Raw genomic sequence first — 16,895 nt, 5'->3', positions numbered from 1 at the left:
TGTTACAAACTGTGTTCCGGACATTTAAATATGGCTTGGAAAAGTCTGGAAAACAAAAAAACAACTGCAAATCTGTTGAGTCGTATAATATTAGAATATCTATCTAAACTGAAGAACAAAAATTGATGAATGTCGTAGCTACATTATTTTAGGTTAATTTTCCAACAGTAACACACTCGTCACTCTGTTGCCCCCCCCCCCCGCCATCCTCGGTGAGGGAACCAGGAAGTGAAGCGCTCCGGCTTCACTGCCCAGTTCCCTACGGCGCATGCGCGAGTCGCGCTACGCCTGCCGATTGACTCCCGCTGTGTACTGGGAGCCGAGTGTTCCCAGCACACAATGAGGGGGGGGGGGGGGAGGTGACGTCATGCCCGCAGTCTGCCCGAGACTGTGTGGCCGGAAGTGGGTGCAAATACCTGTCTTTAGACACTGGAGGGGGAGGGTTCCGATCAGTGGGAGTTCCACTTTAGGGTGGAGCTCCGCTTTAAGCTTATTTTCAAAACAATAAAAACTTATTAAAACAGAAGAGAGACAATAGAAAAAAAAAAAAGACCATAGTAATGCTGTGTAACTCTGTGTAATGCTGTGTAAGTGGGATAGCCTTTGATGGACTTTACAGTCACTTACCACCTAAGGGCGTCAATGTAAGTGATATCAGGCTCTCTCACATTGTAAATTCTTTACAGTCATGAGTGGTACTTAAAGTGGTTGTAAAGGCTCAAGATTTTTTTTTTAGCTTCATGCATTCTATGCATGAAGGTGAAAAACCTTCTCTGCGCAGCGGCCCCCCTAATACTTACCTGAGCCCCATCTCAATCCAGCGATCTGCAGAAGAGTCTTGGCTCTCTGGGGACTCTCACTCCTCACTGGCTGAGGAAGCAGCAGCAGCCCCTGGCTCCCACTGCTGTCAATCACAGCCCGTGAGCCAATGAGGAGAGAGAGGGGGCGGGTCGAGCCACGGCTCTGTGTGTGAATGGACACACAGAGCAGCATCTCAAGAGCGAGCCTGCCTGGTTTCCCCCAAAGAAAACTGCTTGCTCTGGGGACACTAAGCAGGGGGGAGGGGCCAGGAGCACCCGTAAAGAGGAGGATTGGGGCTGCTCTGTGCAAAACCAATACAGGGCGCAGGCAAGTATGACATGGTTGTTATTTTTTATTTTTAATGGGAACCTTTAGATCACTTTAATGCTAAAAGGTGTAATTGTTCTGGTGTACAATATTAAAATGAAACCCTTCCAAAATATTCTCAATATTCATAAATACATATTGGTACCTCCATTAGGTAGAGGTGTCCTTAAGTTACAAAATACAAACCTTTAATAATTCATCCAAAAGAACAGATTTTATTTCCAAATCTTCAAAATTGCAGATATATCCTGATGTTTGTATGGGTTCCTGAAATGAACAACGTCGTAAGTAAAATATATATGAAAATTATTCTATATAAAATTAGAATTATTAATTCTTTCCGACTTGTGCTTGAGGTAATAGTTTGATCCTTAATTGATCAGTTTAAGTCACCAATATACAACAGAGTCAGTACATTTTTTGACCTTCATAAGAAGCCAGCCAATCAATCCACCAGGCACCAATGCCCTATTTGAAAATATTGGCCCAGATTCACAGAGAGCAAGGCGCACATTACGCCGCCGTAGAGCAAACACCGTACGCCATGCCACGCCTACATAGCGCGGAGAGGCAAGCATTGCATTCAGCAAGCCAGTGCTCCCAACGCTGCGCCAGCGTGGCGTGGGTTTCGAAGGCGCACGCCGGCGTAGGTGGAAGTGGGCGTGGCCCCATGCAAATGAGGCGTGACCCCATGCGTGTGCAAGCTACGTCAGCGGGGTGTAGCCTGTTTTTAGGCGCATTTGCACTAACGTCGGCGCAACGTGTTATACGTCGGCATAAGTGCTTTGTGAATCTGGGCCTAAGCCTTTAAATGCCTGCATGTAGTGCAGCCTACCTGCCTAAGGATTCAGATTTTTGCTCAGGTACAGCTAAAAGGAGACCCTCTACCTCCATACCCTTTATTGGCAATCTGATGGTCTTGGAACCTCTCTTGTATACTATCCTCTATAATAAAAGAGAGGCATTTCCAAACACATCCAATGAATTTCCCTTGCATACATAGGTAAGACCTAATGTATTCTTGTGTCCGTAGTTTCTTCATCATAGCCAGATAGCCAAGTAGATTCAAACTTTGCTTTTAGCTTTGGCAGAGATATCTCCTTCTAACAAAATTTTCTTATGAAATACTTTTTGTGTCTGTGTGCTCTTCCTATTCTCATACTAGAATTCCTAACATATGTTAGACATTGACAGTTTGTGTGATGCAATTTGGAAATGCATACCTCTGGATCCAGGTTCCTGAAAACATACATCCTGGTTTTCTCCATCATTGCAAATAAGTCTGGATTGTCATTGGCCCACTTCATGTCCCAAACATCCTTGCGCTCAAACTTAAGTTGCTCTCCAATGGTCTGCTGCCCCGTGTCATAAGAGTTCATGGTCTCCAGATCCAGAAACGTGAGGACTCCAGAAAGATCAATTATAGCCAGGCGGCTGAGGAGACCATCAAATATACTTAATACAGGACAATACAATTCTAGTATACAGCTAATTACATCATCATCAGGCAATCACAATTCTACATCAATACGTGTGTTTTTTAACTGCTGTAAGCTAAAGGTATTAAAAATGGGAGATCATATAGAAGATGAATCAGGCTGAATAATTAAAGTGGTACTAAAGGTTCAAATAAAAAAATAAATAAATAAAAAAAGGACATGTCATACTTGCCTCCACTGTGCAGCTAGTTTTGCACAGAGTGGCCCCAATCCTTGTCTTGTGGGGTCCCTCTGCGGCTGTCTCAGCTCCTCCCCGCATCAGCTAACCCCCCTGGGAAGCGCTTTCCCAAAGGGGTAACCCGAGTCCAGCATTTGCATCCATAGACACGAATGCCGGACACGGCCCCCGCCCCCGTCGCCATTGGATTTGATTGACAGCAGCGCGAGCCAATGGCTGCGCTGCTATCAATCTATCCAATGAAGAGCCAAGAAGACCGGTCCGTGCCAGTGTGTTCTTGATGCGGGACTTTCGAGGGCTCAGGTAAGTAAACGAGGGGGCTGGGGGGCCAGTAAGCATCGGATGTTTTTTTCACCATAATGCATAGGATGCATTAAGGTGAAAAAACATGAACTTTTATAGCCCCTTTAAGGTACCCTAACTCTTCTTCATTCCAGGCAAGGTCTAATTATGGACACGTTGGTTCCAACATGACCAAATCTGTCTAAAAACTGGGCTGTATATACTCTAAGGTTTGTATTGCAAAGCAAAGACCATAATACTGTCAATTCCTGAAGACATGTATAAAGTTACATTACATGAATACCTAAACAGACATGATCATACCTACTTTTTCATGTTGTCAAACTGTCTGCAAATAGAAGACATGCTTTCAGAGCCTCAGCCGACTGCCCTTTACAGCAGGGACATATAGTGTAGTATTTAAACATTTTCTGTTGAGGTTGCTAGTACCCTATTGGGTATCTGCAACCTAGAACGACCTGGAGGATGGGGTAAACAGCTCAATCTCTGTATTTGCAGACAATACTAAGCCAAGCAGGGCAATAACTTCTCCACAGGATGTGGAAACCTTGCATGAAGATCTAAACAAATTAATGGGGTGGCCAACTACATGGCAAATAAGGTTTAATGTAGAAAAATTAAAAAATATATAGTTGGGTGGCAAAAAATATGAATGCAATCTATATACTAGGAGGAGAACCTCTGGGGGAATCTAGAAAGGAAAAGGACCTGAGGGTCCTAGTAGATGATAGGCTCAGCAATGGCATGCAATGCCATGCTGCTGCTAACAAAGCAAACAGGGGGCGTGGTCTGGAGCTGCATGGAGTAGGACGTGCTGGGTGAGAGCTCCGCTCGTGGCTGATCCTATCTACATCCATCCTGGGGGAATCTACCCTGAAAACTAGCAACAAGCTCACCCACCTATGCCGCTAGTATTTGTCGCCCCCTAAGAGGTCTGGGGCCCTGGCAAAACTCGATAAGAGCCGTCATGGTGATCGGGACCAGGTGGAGGAAGATGGCGCCGCCATGCTCCCTGAGAGTGAGGACCGTCCATCTGGCGACACCGCACGGGTTTTGGAGGCTATTGCTGCCTGCCAAACGTCCCTTACAACCAGGATCGAGGAAGTTAAAGTGGACATCTCCCACATTCGGCATGACATGCACAAGCTGCGGGACCGGGTGTCGGAGACAGAGCGCAGGCTGGACCACGTGGAAGATGGCCTACACCCGCTCCAGGTCACGGTGGAAAATTTGCAGCACCAACTCCAGGCGGTGCTCTCTAAGCAGGACGATATGGAGAATCGCCTTCGCAGATGTAATCTACGTTTTGTGGGTCTTCCCGAACGCTCGGAAGGAGCGGACCCCCCTACTTACCTGGAAAACCTGCTTGTTAAAACTTTTGGCAGGGAGGCCTTCTCCTCCACTTTCGTTGTTGAGCGCGCCCATCGCCTTGCTGCAAAACCCCCTCCGGAGGGGGCCCCCCCGAGGACCTTCATCGCCAAGCTGCTGAACTACCGCGATCGTGACGCTGTCCTCCGACTTACCCGTGAGAAGGGGAATATCCCCCTTGGCAATGTAACGGTGGCCGTGTATCCGGATTTTTCGTCAGAAGTTCAGAAGAGGAGGGCGCGATTCACAGAGGCAAAGCGGCTGCTGCGCGTGCATCACCTACCATACGCAATGCTCTTCCCAGCGCGGCTCCGTGTTGTGTGCGATGGTAAGGCTCAATTTTTCGAAGACCCTCAAGCAATCCTCTCCTGGCTGGAGTGCCGCGATGGAGCCGGCTCGTCCCGTAACTGATCCCTCGCCTCTCATCCCAGTTTGTCACCTGTCCCGCGCGGTAAACCGCTCTGTTTCTCCTGGACAACGTTGCCTTGGCTGTATGGACTTCCTAAACAGTGAGTTGACTATGCTCCCGTCCGAGGCCCCCCATCTCCCTTCCATCCTTGCATACCCTGTCATGATCCCCCCCTCCCCCCCCTTTTTTTCTTTCCTCTGCTTCCCCCGGTCATTTCTCCCCCTGTCACTAGCCACGAGTGGCCCACCCGCACCGGTATCCCACCTGAACAGATACCCCACTCTTGCACCAGTGTGTGCTCTACAGTTTGGTCGCCCCCCTGACCTCATTGGTTGCCCTGTCCTCTGGGTACTTCCATCACCCTAGGCAACCATTACTAAGCTACTGTTTCCCTGGCCGGCCCCCGTCCCCAGACTTTTGGTGGGTGGTGGGGTGTTATACCTGCTATGTCGGTCCAGTGTTTTTGCAGGCTATGTTCAGTGCGTTTACTATAGTGCTAGTAATTTTGTTTTTTGCTTGTTGGTTCTTTTTCGTTTTATTTTAGCAATGTCGGAGTATTATGCAGACCTTATTGAACTTTCTGATATGTTTCCACATGTGGGGTGGGCGTCGCGCTTCCTCGTGCTGGGTTCTATTTGGGCCCTCGGGGGACGCGCGGCCCCCACCTATTGCCCCCAGGTCACTCTACGTGGTCTTCCCGCCCCCCCGACTTCGGGGGGATGCGGATCCCCCCTATGCTATTACACCTTCCCATGGCGTCCCTAAAGGTGGTGACCTGGAACGTTCGTGGTTTGGGGGACCGGACTAAACGTTCGGCAGTCCTCTCCCACCTGAAATCCCAACATGCTGATGTTTCTATTCTCGTGGAGACGCATCTTGCAGGTCAAAAACAGTTGTGCCTCAAGAAAGCCTGGGTGGGGTGGGTATACCAGGCCCCCCACACCTCTAATTCTCGAGGTGTGGCGGTGCTGGTAGCGAGATCCCAGCAATTTCAGCTACACACGTTGCAATCGGACCCCCAGGGTCGCTATTTATTTTTACATGCCACTATCGGCGGCCTAGAGGTACTGCTCCTGGCCTTCTATGTTCCCCCCCCTTTTCAGTTCGAGGTGCTTCAGCGGGGGGTGGCTTTCATGACTCTCTACCCATCGGTGCCTGCCATATGGGCGGGCGACTTCAATATGGTCATCTCCCCATCCTTGGACAGATTGGGCCAGAATGCCCCTAGGGGCCCTGTGCCGTGCATCACTAGGTTTGGTAGGTTCCTGGCTGAGTTTGCTCTGACTGACACCTGGCGGCACAAGCACCCCACCCAACTAGGATTTTCCTGCTTCACCCCCTCCCGCGCCGTGATGTCACGTATTGACCTTATACTTGTAACCCCCTCCCTCCTCCCATATCTCCTTGATGTAGGCTTTGACACCAGGACACTTTCCGACCACTCCCCATACTGGGTCAAGCTGAGGCTCCCATCACCCCCCACGACCCAGATCTGGCGCCTCAATCCATTTTGGTTGAGTACTCTCCCGGAGCTGGAATCTATTGGGGCGGAATGGGTCCGCTTTTTTAACACAAACGTCGGTTCAGCCTCGGCGGGACCTGTGTGGGAGGCGTTCAAACTTCATGCTCGCATGTTCCTATCCTCCCGCATCAACAGACACAAAGCCTCTTCTAAACAGCTAATTCACCAGGCCGAGACACAACTTAGATCCCTCGAGCGGGCCTTCCTGGCTGATCCGTCAGACACTACCACTTCCCAGCTCCGTCTGCAGTCCAGACTGACGGACCAATTGCACCTTGAGAGGGCACGCCGGGGCATCTTCTTTAACAAACAGCGCACATACGAGCATGGGGAACGGGCTGGTCGGCTCCTTGCCTATATGGCTCATCTAAATCACAAGCCCCCCGTGGTTGTGGCCCTCCGCGCGGAATCCGGGGCGATACTCTCGGACCCTGATCAGGTAGCGGAGGAGTTTAGGTCCTTTTACTCGAAGCTCTATACCTCCAATACACAACACTCCAGGGAGGAGCTTACCGCCCTTCTACAGAGTGTCACCTTCCCTACCCTATCCCAAAGTCAAGTCTCTATGCTTGAGGCTCCCATTACCACCGTCTGTGTGGAGACGGCCATCGCGAGCCTCCCCACTTCTAAAACCCCGGGCTCCGACGGGCTTCCCCTCGAATTCTACAAGTCCTTCCAGGACTCTCTTGTCCCCAAGCTTTGCGAGCTATACAATCACGCCTTTGACACGGGAACACTTCCCTCCTCCATGAGTGAAGCTATTATTGTCCTTATACCGAAACCAGGCAAGGACCCCATGCTCCCCGAGTCTTACCGCCCCATTTCACTCCTCCAGCTAGATGTGAAGATCCTTGCTAAAATCCTTGCCCTGCGCCTTAACAAAATTATCTCCAGCCTGATACACCCCGACCAGACTGGGTTCATGCCCAACAAAAACACGGCCTTCAACCTCCGCAGGCTCTACATGAACCTTCAGGCTCAGCACGTAGAGGTGGGCTCCAGAGTGATAGTTAGCCTCGACGCTGCCAAGGCTTTCGATTCAGTGGAATGGCCATACCTTTGGGAAAGCCTTGGCAGATTCGGTTTCGGCCCCCGCTTTGTAAAATGGCTCCAACTCCTATATCAGGCACCCACGGCGCGTATCAGGGTCAATGGTAGGACCTCCTCTCCTTTTCCTCTCTCTCGCGGTACTCGCCAGGGCTGCCCCGTCTCACCCATGCTCTATGCCCTTGCAGTGGAACCCCTGAGTATAGCCCTACGTAGTCATCCGGGGATTAACGGGCTGCGATGCGGACAGGTTACCGAACTACTCAGCCTCTACGCTGATGACATGCTCCTTTACCTATCAGATGCAGGCCCCTCACTCCAAATGGCCCTTCAGGTTATAACCCAGTTCGGGGAATTTTCGGGCCTACAGATAAACTGGACTAAGTCCCATATCCTCCCCCTAGATCTAGGCCCCCCTACTGCGACACAGGCGGCCCTTCCACTGCTGCGGTCGGATGTTGTTAAATACCTGGGCGTTCATGTCACTAGATCCCCCTTAGATTACATACGTCTCAACATTGAGCCACTTTTCCAGACGCTGAAGTCCAAAACTCAAACGTGGTCCCGTCTCCCTCTTGGGGTGATGGGCCGGGTAAGCCTAGTAAAAATGATCCTCCTCCCGAAGCTGCTCTATGCCTTTTGGCATGCTCCGCTATATATCCCCCCCCGTATTTTTAAGGCCATGGAGTCCATTCTTAACTCATTCATCTGGGGCCCATCTCGGCATAAACTGCCGTGGCGGGTCCTGAAGTGCCCCTCCAGTCAAGGGGGCGCTTCGGTTCCAGACCTGTTCCTGTACTATGTCGCATCCCAGCTCTCCCACTTCTATCACATCCACCATTCTGATGGGAGGCGATATCTGGCCATGGTGTGCTCCAAGGCCCATGGCCCGGTCTCGCACCCTTTCCAGCTCACGTATTGTGCACCCCGCAACTCTAGGCGATCGGACGACAGGAATCAGCTGCTCTTCCACCATCGCAAAATTTGGCAGATTGCCATGTCGGTTGGCAAGGCTCCGTCCCCCCACTCTCACACACCCCTTTGGGATAATCCCCAACTGCCTGAATTGGCCATGGTCCCTGACCATGGCATCTGGGTTAGGAGCGGAATTATTTATCTTACACAAGTCGTTGCACACGGTTCGGTCAGGTCCTTCCAATCCCTTAAAGATACCCATGCCCTAGCAAATCACATGTTTTTCCGCTACCTCCAGCTTCGCCACGCACTTACCACACAATTTGGTACTACCATCCCACTTCTCGAGACCCCACTCCCTGTTGACATCGTCCTGGGTTCGGACCCTAAGAAATTGACTTCTCAATTCTACTCATACCTCCTGGCTCCCTCGGCGGCTGTCACTCTCCAGCAGGCGAAAACTCGTTGGGAACCTGACTTGGGGGTGCTGTCGTCGGAGGATTGGGACAAAGTCCTCGTTAATTGCAGATTAGTCTCCCCCAAGATTTCCGACCGCCTCACCCAGTTATACATCCTGCATCGGTCATACCTAACGCCCCGTCGCATTTTAAAGTTTAGGCCGGACGGCAACCCTAACTGCCCGGGCTGTGACTCCCATGATCCTACCTTCTATCATCTCATCTGGGAATGCCCCTGCGTGCAGGACTACTGGATCCAGGTGGTCCGATTTCTTCACGACCGCATGGGCTCCCCCCTCTCTCTTAGCCCAAGACAATGCTTGTTTGGACTGTTTTCGCTGTCTGAGGCCGAAAAGTACCTTAATATATTTCTACAAGAGACGTTGTTCCTTGCTCGGCTTCAGATAGCGAAAACATGGCTTAGGGGCTCTCCCCCTACCCTGCAACAGTGGACTAAAGCTGTTAATGACACCCTACCCTTTAAAAAGCTTCTTTATGTCCACAGGGGTTGCCCCGGTAAATATAACAAGATCTGGGATAGATGGTTGGGAGAGGCCTCCACATGCGCTGTTTCCCCAGATTAGCGCCCCCCCTTTTTTGCACCTTTTGGGCTTTATTGGGCCGCGGTCCTCACATCTAACACGTCCCATCCCCGCATGTTGTAGTGCATATTCATGTGTTACTTACTCTGCCTTTACTATGTCTGTCATGTCTGCATATTTGACATTGAAATGTATCCTTGCTTGTGGTGCATGTTGCACCGATTATTGCATTCTTTGTAACCATTTGACTTTCATGCTCATTAAACGACGTTCTGATTTAAAAAAAAAAACAAAGCAAACAGAATATTGGCATGCATTAAAAAAGGGGATTAACTCCAGAGAGAAAACATTAATTCTCCCACTCTACAAGACTCTGGTCCGGCCGCACCTGGAGTATGCTGTCCAGTTCTGGGCACCAGTCCTCAGGAAGGATGTACTGGAAATGGAGAGAGTACAAAGAAGGGCAACAAGGCTAATAAAGGGTCTGGAGGATATTATTATGAGGAAAGGTTGCGAGCACAGAACTTATTCTCTCTGGAGAAGAGACACTTGAGAGGGGATATGATTTCAATTTACAAATACCGTACTGGTGACCCCACAATTGGGATAAAACTTTTTCGCAGAAGGGAGTTTAACAAGACACGCGGCCACTCACTAAAATTAGAAGAGAAGAGGTTTAACCTTAAACTACGTAGAGGGTTCTTTACTGTAAGAGCGGCAAGGATGTGGAATTCCCTTCCACAGGTGGTGATCTCAGTGGGGAGCATCGATAGTTTAAAAAAACTATTAGATAAGCACCTGAACGACCGCAACATACAGAGATATACAATGTAATACATATAATCACACACATAGGTTGGACTTGATGGACTTGTTTCTTTTTTCAACCTCACCTACTATGTAACTATGTAAGAACATCTCTGTTTCCACCCAGACCATTCTGTAAATGATTCTGGTCACGCTCAGTTCTCAAGAAGGTCCAAGACCTTTGGATTCTCAATGAGGTTTTATACTGGTAAAGGAACATGTCACCAAAAGAGATGATGCAGAGGTGCCCATATAGGCAAGTTAAACCTCCATTTGCTTACCCCACTTGGGTGTCTCTGTATGCCACACAAGTAGCTAGTATAACTACCTGAAACTTGTCTTTACATCAAATTGTTACAAGCCAGTGAAAAGCTGAATTCAGGCTTAGACAAGGAACGCATGCTTCATAAAGTACTAGTTGGGACTGCTTAAGGACAATAGCTCAAGCTAAAGAATTTCAATGACAAGATCACTACAAATAAGTTTACAGGCTCACTTGCTTGCCACTGCCTTTGTAAGGGGGTGCTATTTTCTACGTTGCAATTTATTTTATTCTATATTACCAAAAATACCAAAAGAATTTGAACAAATAAACCTCAAAAATTGGGCAGGAACAAATCCAGGAGCTATAATAGGGAGATCATTTCACTGGAGTTCCCAAGAGATATAGGAAGCCAGAGAGTTACACTGACCAGGAGACTATTGATAACTACTGAAATGACCCATCAAAATCCTGTGGTTTTAACCATTTCTCAGCCGCAAGTGGGGGGTAAAAGCTCCCCGCTACCGGCCGAATAGCACCGCAAAATTGACAGTAAAGCTAAGCTAAAAATAGCGGTGCTTTACCGCCGCCCCCGTCCCAATGTGAAAGGGGCCTTAATGTAAGTAAAATGAGGAACAGGTTTAGTATACACACCTGGAATTGCAGTTCAGACTCATCTGAAAAGCACGGCAGCTCAGTCCATACTTCTGTACTAATGCCACATTGGGTAGACTATACCTATGTACTGCTCCCGACTCGCGTGCCTAGAGAACATTGCAAAGGTTTAACATGACACAAAACTTTTATTCTCAAAAATCATGTGCTTACACATTTTACTTAGATGTACATCTTTCTATTCATAAAATGTGTCCTGTGCTGTGGACATGTTAATAAATGTTATCGATTTGGCAGCTTCCAGCGGACACTTTGTGCACCTGCTAAATGTTTAACCCAGTTACCAGACAGTTTCTCCCCACTAATACTCAAGATCCAATTAGCGTGGTTTCTGATCATGTGATCCCAAACTTTCATATGCTACTGCAGACTGTAGATGGCATTATGTCTCTGTTTAATACTGTAACTGATAAAAACTATATATATATATATATATATATATATATATATATATATATATATATATTTATTTTTTTACTTTTTTAAAAAAAAATCCTACAAATAGAGCTTTCTTTTGGTGGTATTTGATCACCTCTGCAGTTTTTATTTTTCGTGCTATAAACAAAAAAAGACTGACAATTTTGAAAAAAACAACAACATAATTTTTTACTTTCTGCTATAATACATATTCCAAAAAATATATATAAAAAAAGTTTAGGCTGATGTGTATTCTGCTACATATTTAAAAAAAAAAAAAAAACGCAATAAGCGTATATTGCTTGGTTTGCGCAAAAGTTATAGCGTCTACAAAATAGGGGAAAGATTTACAGCATTTCTATTACTAGTAATGATGGTGATCTGCGATATTTAGCGGGACTGCGACATTGCAGCGGACAGATCTGGCCTTTGAAACTTTTTTGGGACCTTTGACATTATTGAAGTGATCAGAGCTAAAAATATCCACTGATCACTGTATAAATTACTCTGGCAGGGAAAAGGTCAGCACTAGGGGGCGATCAAGGGGTTAAACGTGTCCTAGGGAGGCGTTTCTAACTGTGAGGGGAGTGAACGGATTGGGAGTAGAGGGAGATTGCTGTTCCTGATCACTAGGAACAGACAATCACACTGTACTCCCCTGACAGAATGGGGAACTGCTTTGATTACATTGGAAGAGCGATCATAGGTGACTGGCGGACATTGCGGCCGCCGGACCCACCCAATGGCTCCCCCGCTGGCTACAGTGTCTCGTGCACAAAACGACGTACAGGTACATTGATTTGCACAAAAATAGGGCCGCCCAGCCGCAGTATTTATGTGGTGGGTGGTCCTAAAGTGGTTAAAGGTTAAAGTAAAAGAAAATTCCAAATTTTGAGTTGTCCCCAGAAAAGTAATAGAGGGGAAATCCTCCAATAGGGGAAAATAGCTCATGTGACCTGGGGGTCCCCAAGAAATTCCTTTAATTTGCAGGGATTCCCTCTCACTTTCTGTTTGGCTATGAGACAGCAAGTGAAGGGGGAAACCTCTGCAATTGGAAACAGATGGCAAGAAGAAAAAAAAAAATCTGACAGGGGTTATAACCCTCCCTTACTCGATCCAAAATGAGAAAAAAAAAAAAAGGTTTTGCCCATAGTTGTACTTTCATTTTATCATTCTATAGCTACTATTCTCTCCGATTCTGGGGTTACTGTTATAATAAGTCTTCTGCTTCTTTCCTGAGGATGCTAATTCATGTCTAACCGTTGTTTGTATACAATGCATTTATTACTAACTTAATTTTCAGCAATATAGCAGAGCAGAGTGCATTTTTATGCTGAATTGCTGCATAATTCAGACACTGCTTCCTACATATCAGCTCATTGTTGCATCACATGCCTTACATATCTCATAATGTGTATTGTGGATCTAATGTAAGAACAATTTACATTTCCCTACTAACACTCACTCAGCATCTACATTCTATTTTCTATCAGAGCCTTATAAAGTAAAAGGGAGTTAGTCGGTGAGAGAATATATGAGAACGGTTATACTTCTATAGCACTTACCACAATTAGGACTTTTTCAGATGCAGTTATGCTGCAAATAAGATCCCTTGTAGCCTGAAATATCAAAATACAATAATTACAAGCAGCAAAAAAAAAAAAAAAAAAAATTAAAGTGGAACTTCACTCTCTTAATCAACTTTGACTATACTTAATCATCATTTTTTTTTTTTTTTTTACATTTCTTCAGTTACTTCCTAGTTTTCATGCCTAGACGAATTACCGTATATACTCGGGTATAAGCCGAGTTTTTCAGCACATTTTTTGTGCTGAAAATGCCCCCCCTAGGCTTATACTCGAGTCACCTTTTTGCGCCTGATCTCCCGGGCTTTTGGGACCCGTTACCGGCCGGTCGTAGCCCCATTTCTCCTTTACAAGTGTGCAAAGTTTGTTGTCTGGGGGACCAACAGCTGGGGAGCACCGATTTTTCAAAGCCGGGCACCCCTTTCATAGACTCCCATGTTAAACGTCAGTCTAGTCATGGGCACAGTGAGGCATGGGCATGGACACAGTTAGGCATGGACATGGACACAGTTAGGCTTATACTCGTGTCAATAGGTTTTCCCAGTTTTTTGTGGTAAAATTAGGTGCCTCGGCTTATATTTGGGTCGGCTTATACTCGAGTATATACGGTATGTCATACATTCCAGGAGTCTTCAGAAGAGGAGGGGCTCTTTCAGCTAAGAAAACCTTCCTGCCTACATGCCTGAGCCAAGGGCAGTTGGATTCAAGGAAGTAAATGCTTTATAAATCATCTGCCCTTACTCAAGATTGCCACGGCCAGAAATGCTAGAGGGTGTTTTTCAAAGTGATTTCTCAACAGAATAAAGCATAGAGACATGGATGGATGGGGGAGTTTGCATTGAATATTAAAGATGAATTAAATAGCATTTGTGGCTTGTGGTGCTCAGATGCAGTGTAGTTCTGCTTTAAATATGACTACATTTAATACTATTGCTGTAAAAAAAAGTTTGGGTAATGCCATTATTTTTTTAATGTCTTCCCACTAAAACACTGTCATTGCCCTGCAAGCCCCACTCTGTGTTTTCCGTTGATAAAGTTACCAAATCTCATTCAACTCTGAACAAGAATATATTAAATTGCACGGCTCTGTCCCTATCGATTAAGGAATTAAAAATGAATGTAAACCCTATTCATAAAATTTGAGCTGGGCGCATATATCCCCTCCCTCCCACATTGGACATTTCTGTTCTGTTGTCAACTTAGAATTTTAGGTTTACCCTCATTTTTATTCCCAGCAACATTGGTGATAAGGTCAAATAAAGAGAGAGTGAATTGGAGACAGACAGCAAAAAAAAAAAAAAAAACTGAAAGTAATTCTAAGCTTTTGCCCCTCTCTATCCTGATCTTAAAAAATATTTTGTCGTCAGTTATATTTTAGGGCTGGATTCACACCTATGCATTTTTAGAGTTTTTGCATTTTGCAGATTTGCACTACAGCCCATTTAACATGTTCTACAGTGCAAATCTGCAAAATGCAAAAAGCGGTAAAAATGCATAGGTGTGAATCCAGCCTCAAGGACTGCACAGATCAGGACAGTTATGAAATGGCTGCTTCCATCAAAGCCTTCTCACTCACACCTGAACAGCTTTTCTCTCAGTTAAAGCTTTACCTTAAGCAAGGACTCTGCTAAGCATTATTTGCCTTTAAAAGGCCTACATAACATAACATAACATAACATAACCATAATGCAAATGTGCAAGATCTAGAAACTGTTCTCTAAAATAATAATAACGATAATAATACAAAAAAAATATACTTTGTCTTAAAAAACAATGGCCCAGATTCACAAAGCACTTACGCCGACGTATAACAACTTACGCCGACGTAAGTGCAAATGTGCGTCGTCGTATCTGTGCGCCAGACACACAAACAGATATGCGCCTAAAACCAGGCTACACCCCGCAGATGTAGCTTGCTTACGCCGGCGTAGGGTGAGAGCACATTTAGGCTGGGCGCCCGACGCAGGCTACGAGAGGTGCGCGTAAGTTGTACGTCCGGCGTAAAGTTATTCCCCATAAAGGAGGTGCAACCCAGAAGCAGACATGCAAAGGTCTGCACCAGGGAACACAAGCAGGCGTATTTTACGTTGGACGTGTGTCTGGCTGGGCGTAGGTTACGTTCACGCCGTACGCAGTGATCCGGCGTAGTTTAGGCAGTTGTTCCGACGTGGTTCTGGCGCTCGGCCCATCATTTGCATGGGTCACGCCCACTTCCACCTACGCCGGCGTACGCCTTCGAATCCCACGCCACGCTGGCGCAGCGTTGGGAGCACTGGCTTGCTGAATGCATTGCTTGCCTCTTTGTGCTGCGTTGGCGTAGCGTACATTGGTTACTCTACGGCGGCGTAATGTGCACCTTGCTCTCTGTGAATCTGGGCCAATGTTTTGTGGTGCACCCCATGACATCTTATATTTTGTATTTTAGTTCCCCCAGGTAAGTTGCATGTGCAGATACATGCCAACAGCGTTGGTCCGCCTACTGCGTAGACTCATCAGCCCTGTACACACGATCGGTCCACCTGATGAAAACGGTCTGATGGACCGTATTCATTGGTTAACCGATGAAGCTGACTGATAGTCAGTCGTGCCTACACACCATTGGTTAAAAAAACGATCGTGTCAGAACGCGGTGACGTAAAACACAACAACGTGTTGAAAAAAAAATCAATGCTTCCAAGCATGCGTCGACTTGATTCTGAGCATGCATGGATTTTTAACCGATGGACGTGCCTACAAACGATCGTTTTTTTTCTATCGGTTAGGTATCCATCGGTTAAATTTAAAACAAGATTGCTTTTTTTTAACAGATGGATAAATAACCGATGGGGCCCACACACGATCGGTTTGGACCAATGAAAACGGTCCATCAGAACATTCTCATCGGTTTAACCGATCGTGTGTACGCGGCCTTCCGCTTCATCCCGGAAGAAGACAGCGGTAGTAGTCGGAACAATTATCAATTTCCGACTCGACTACACAAACTCCCTCTACTTAGGACTACCCAAATACCAGATTTCTTGCCTACAGGTCGTCCAGAACATGGCAGCCAGACTGGTAACAGGAGAAAAACCCTGGGATTCAATCACCCCTTCACTGAGGATCGGGTGACATTCAAGGCCCTCTGCCTCACCCACAAATGTACACAAGGAAAAGCCCCTCAATACTTATGCGAGAAAAAAAAAAAAAAAAACGACAACACCAATCGCATTCTTCGATCAACTAACCAAAACCTCCTCCACATCCCCAAATCCCACTACAAATCTAAGGGAGAACGAAGATTTGCAGTCCAAGGACCACGGCTATGGAACGCTCTTCCCACAAACATCCGCATGGAAGAAAACCATCGGGATTTCAGGAAAAAACTTAAGACTCACCTCTTCTGAAGGATAAGGACGACACTGGATGGAAACAAGCGCTTTGAGGTGATTTAGTTTGCATTTGTAGCGTTATACAAGTTACTCACTCGTAACTTTGTATAGGCTTCCCAGTCACAACAGTTTGCATAAATCTGTGATTCCAACTGCAGAAATCGACTGTCCAGCCCTAACTGCACTTGTAAATAAATCCAAGTTTTCAATACACAGTGGGCTAGATTCAGGTACGAGATACGACGGCGTATCGCCAGATACTCCTTTGTATCGCTGAGTTGCGGCGTTGTATCTATGCGACTGATTCATAGAATCAGTTACGCATAGATTTCCCTAAGATCCGACCGGCGTAAGTGTCTTACACCGTAGTATCTTAGGCTGCATATTTACGCTGGCCGCTAGGAATATGCA

General features: G+C 46.6%; 1 protein-coding gene across 1 annotated transcript in view; it reads right to left on the bottom strand.

The window, feature by feature from the left end:
• WDR35 (WD repeat domain 35) overlaps window positions 1-16,895 on the bottom strand; it is a 157,923-nt gene that overhangs the window by 70,052 nt on the left and 70,976 nt on the right. Inside the window, exons 16-19 of the mRNA XM_040348549.1 lie at window positions 13,096-13,149; window positions 11,093-11,202; window positions 2,352-2,562; window positions 1,315-1,395 (exon numbers count right to left, since the gene is read on the bottom strand). Of these exons, the coding sequence (XP_040204483.1) occupies window positions 1,315-1,395; window positions 2,352-2,562; window positions 11,093-11,202; window positions 13,096-13,149 (456 nt within the window). The remainder of the gene's footprint in view (window positions 1-1,314; window positions 1,396-2,351; window positions 2,563-11,092; window positions 11,203-13,095; window positions 13,150-16,895) is intronic.

Source organism: Rana temporaria, chromosome 4, assembly GCF_905171775.1.
Source record: "Rana temporaria chromosome 4, aRanTem1.1, whole genome shotgun sequence".
In the NCBI taxonomy this organism is placed as follows: domain Eukaryota; kingdom Metazoa; phylum Chordata; class Amphibia; order Anura; family Ranidae; genus Rana; species Rana temporaria.
This window is presented reverse-complemented; position numbering and strand designations above follow the sequence as displayed.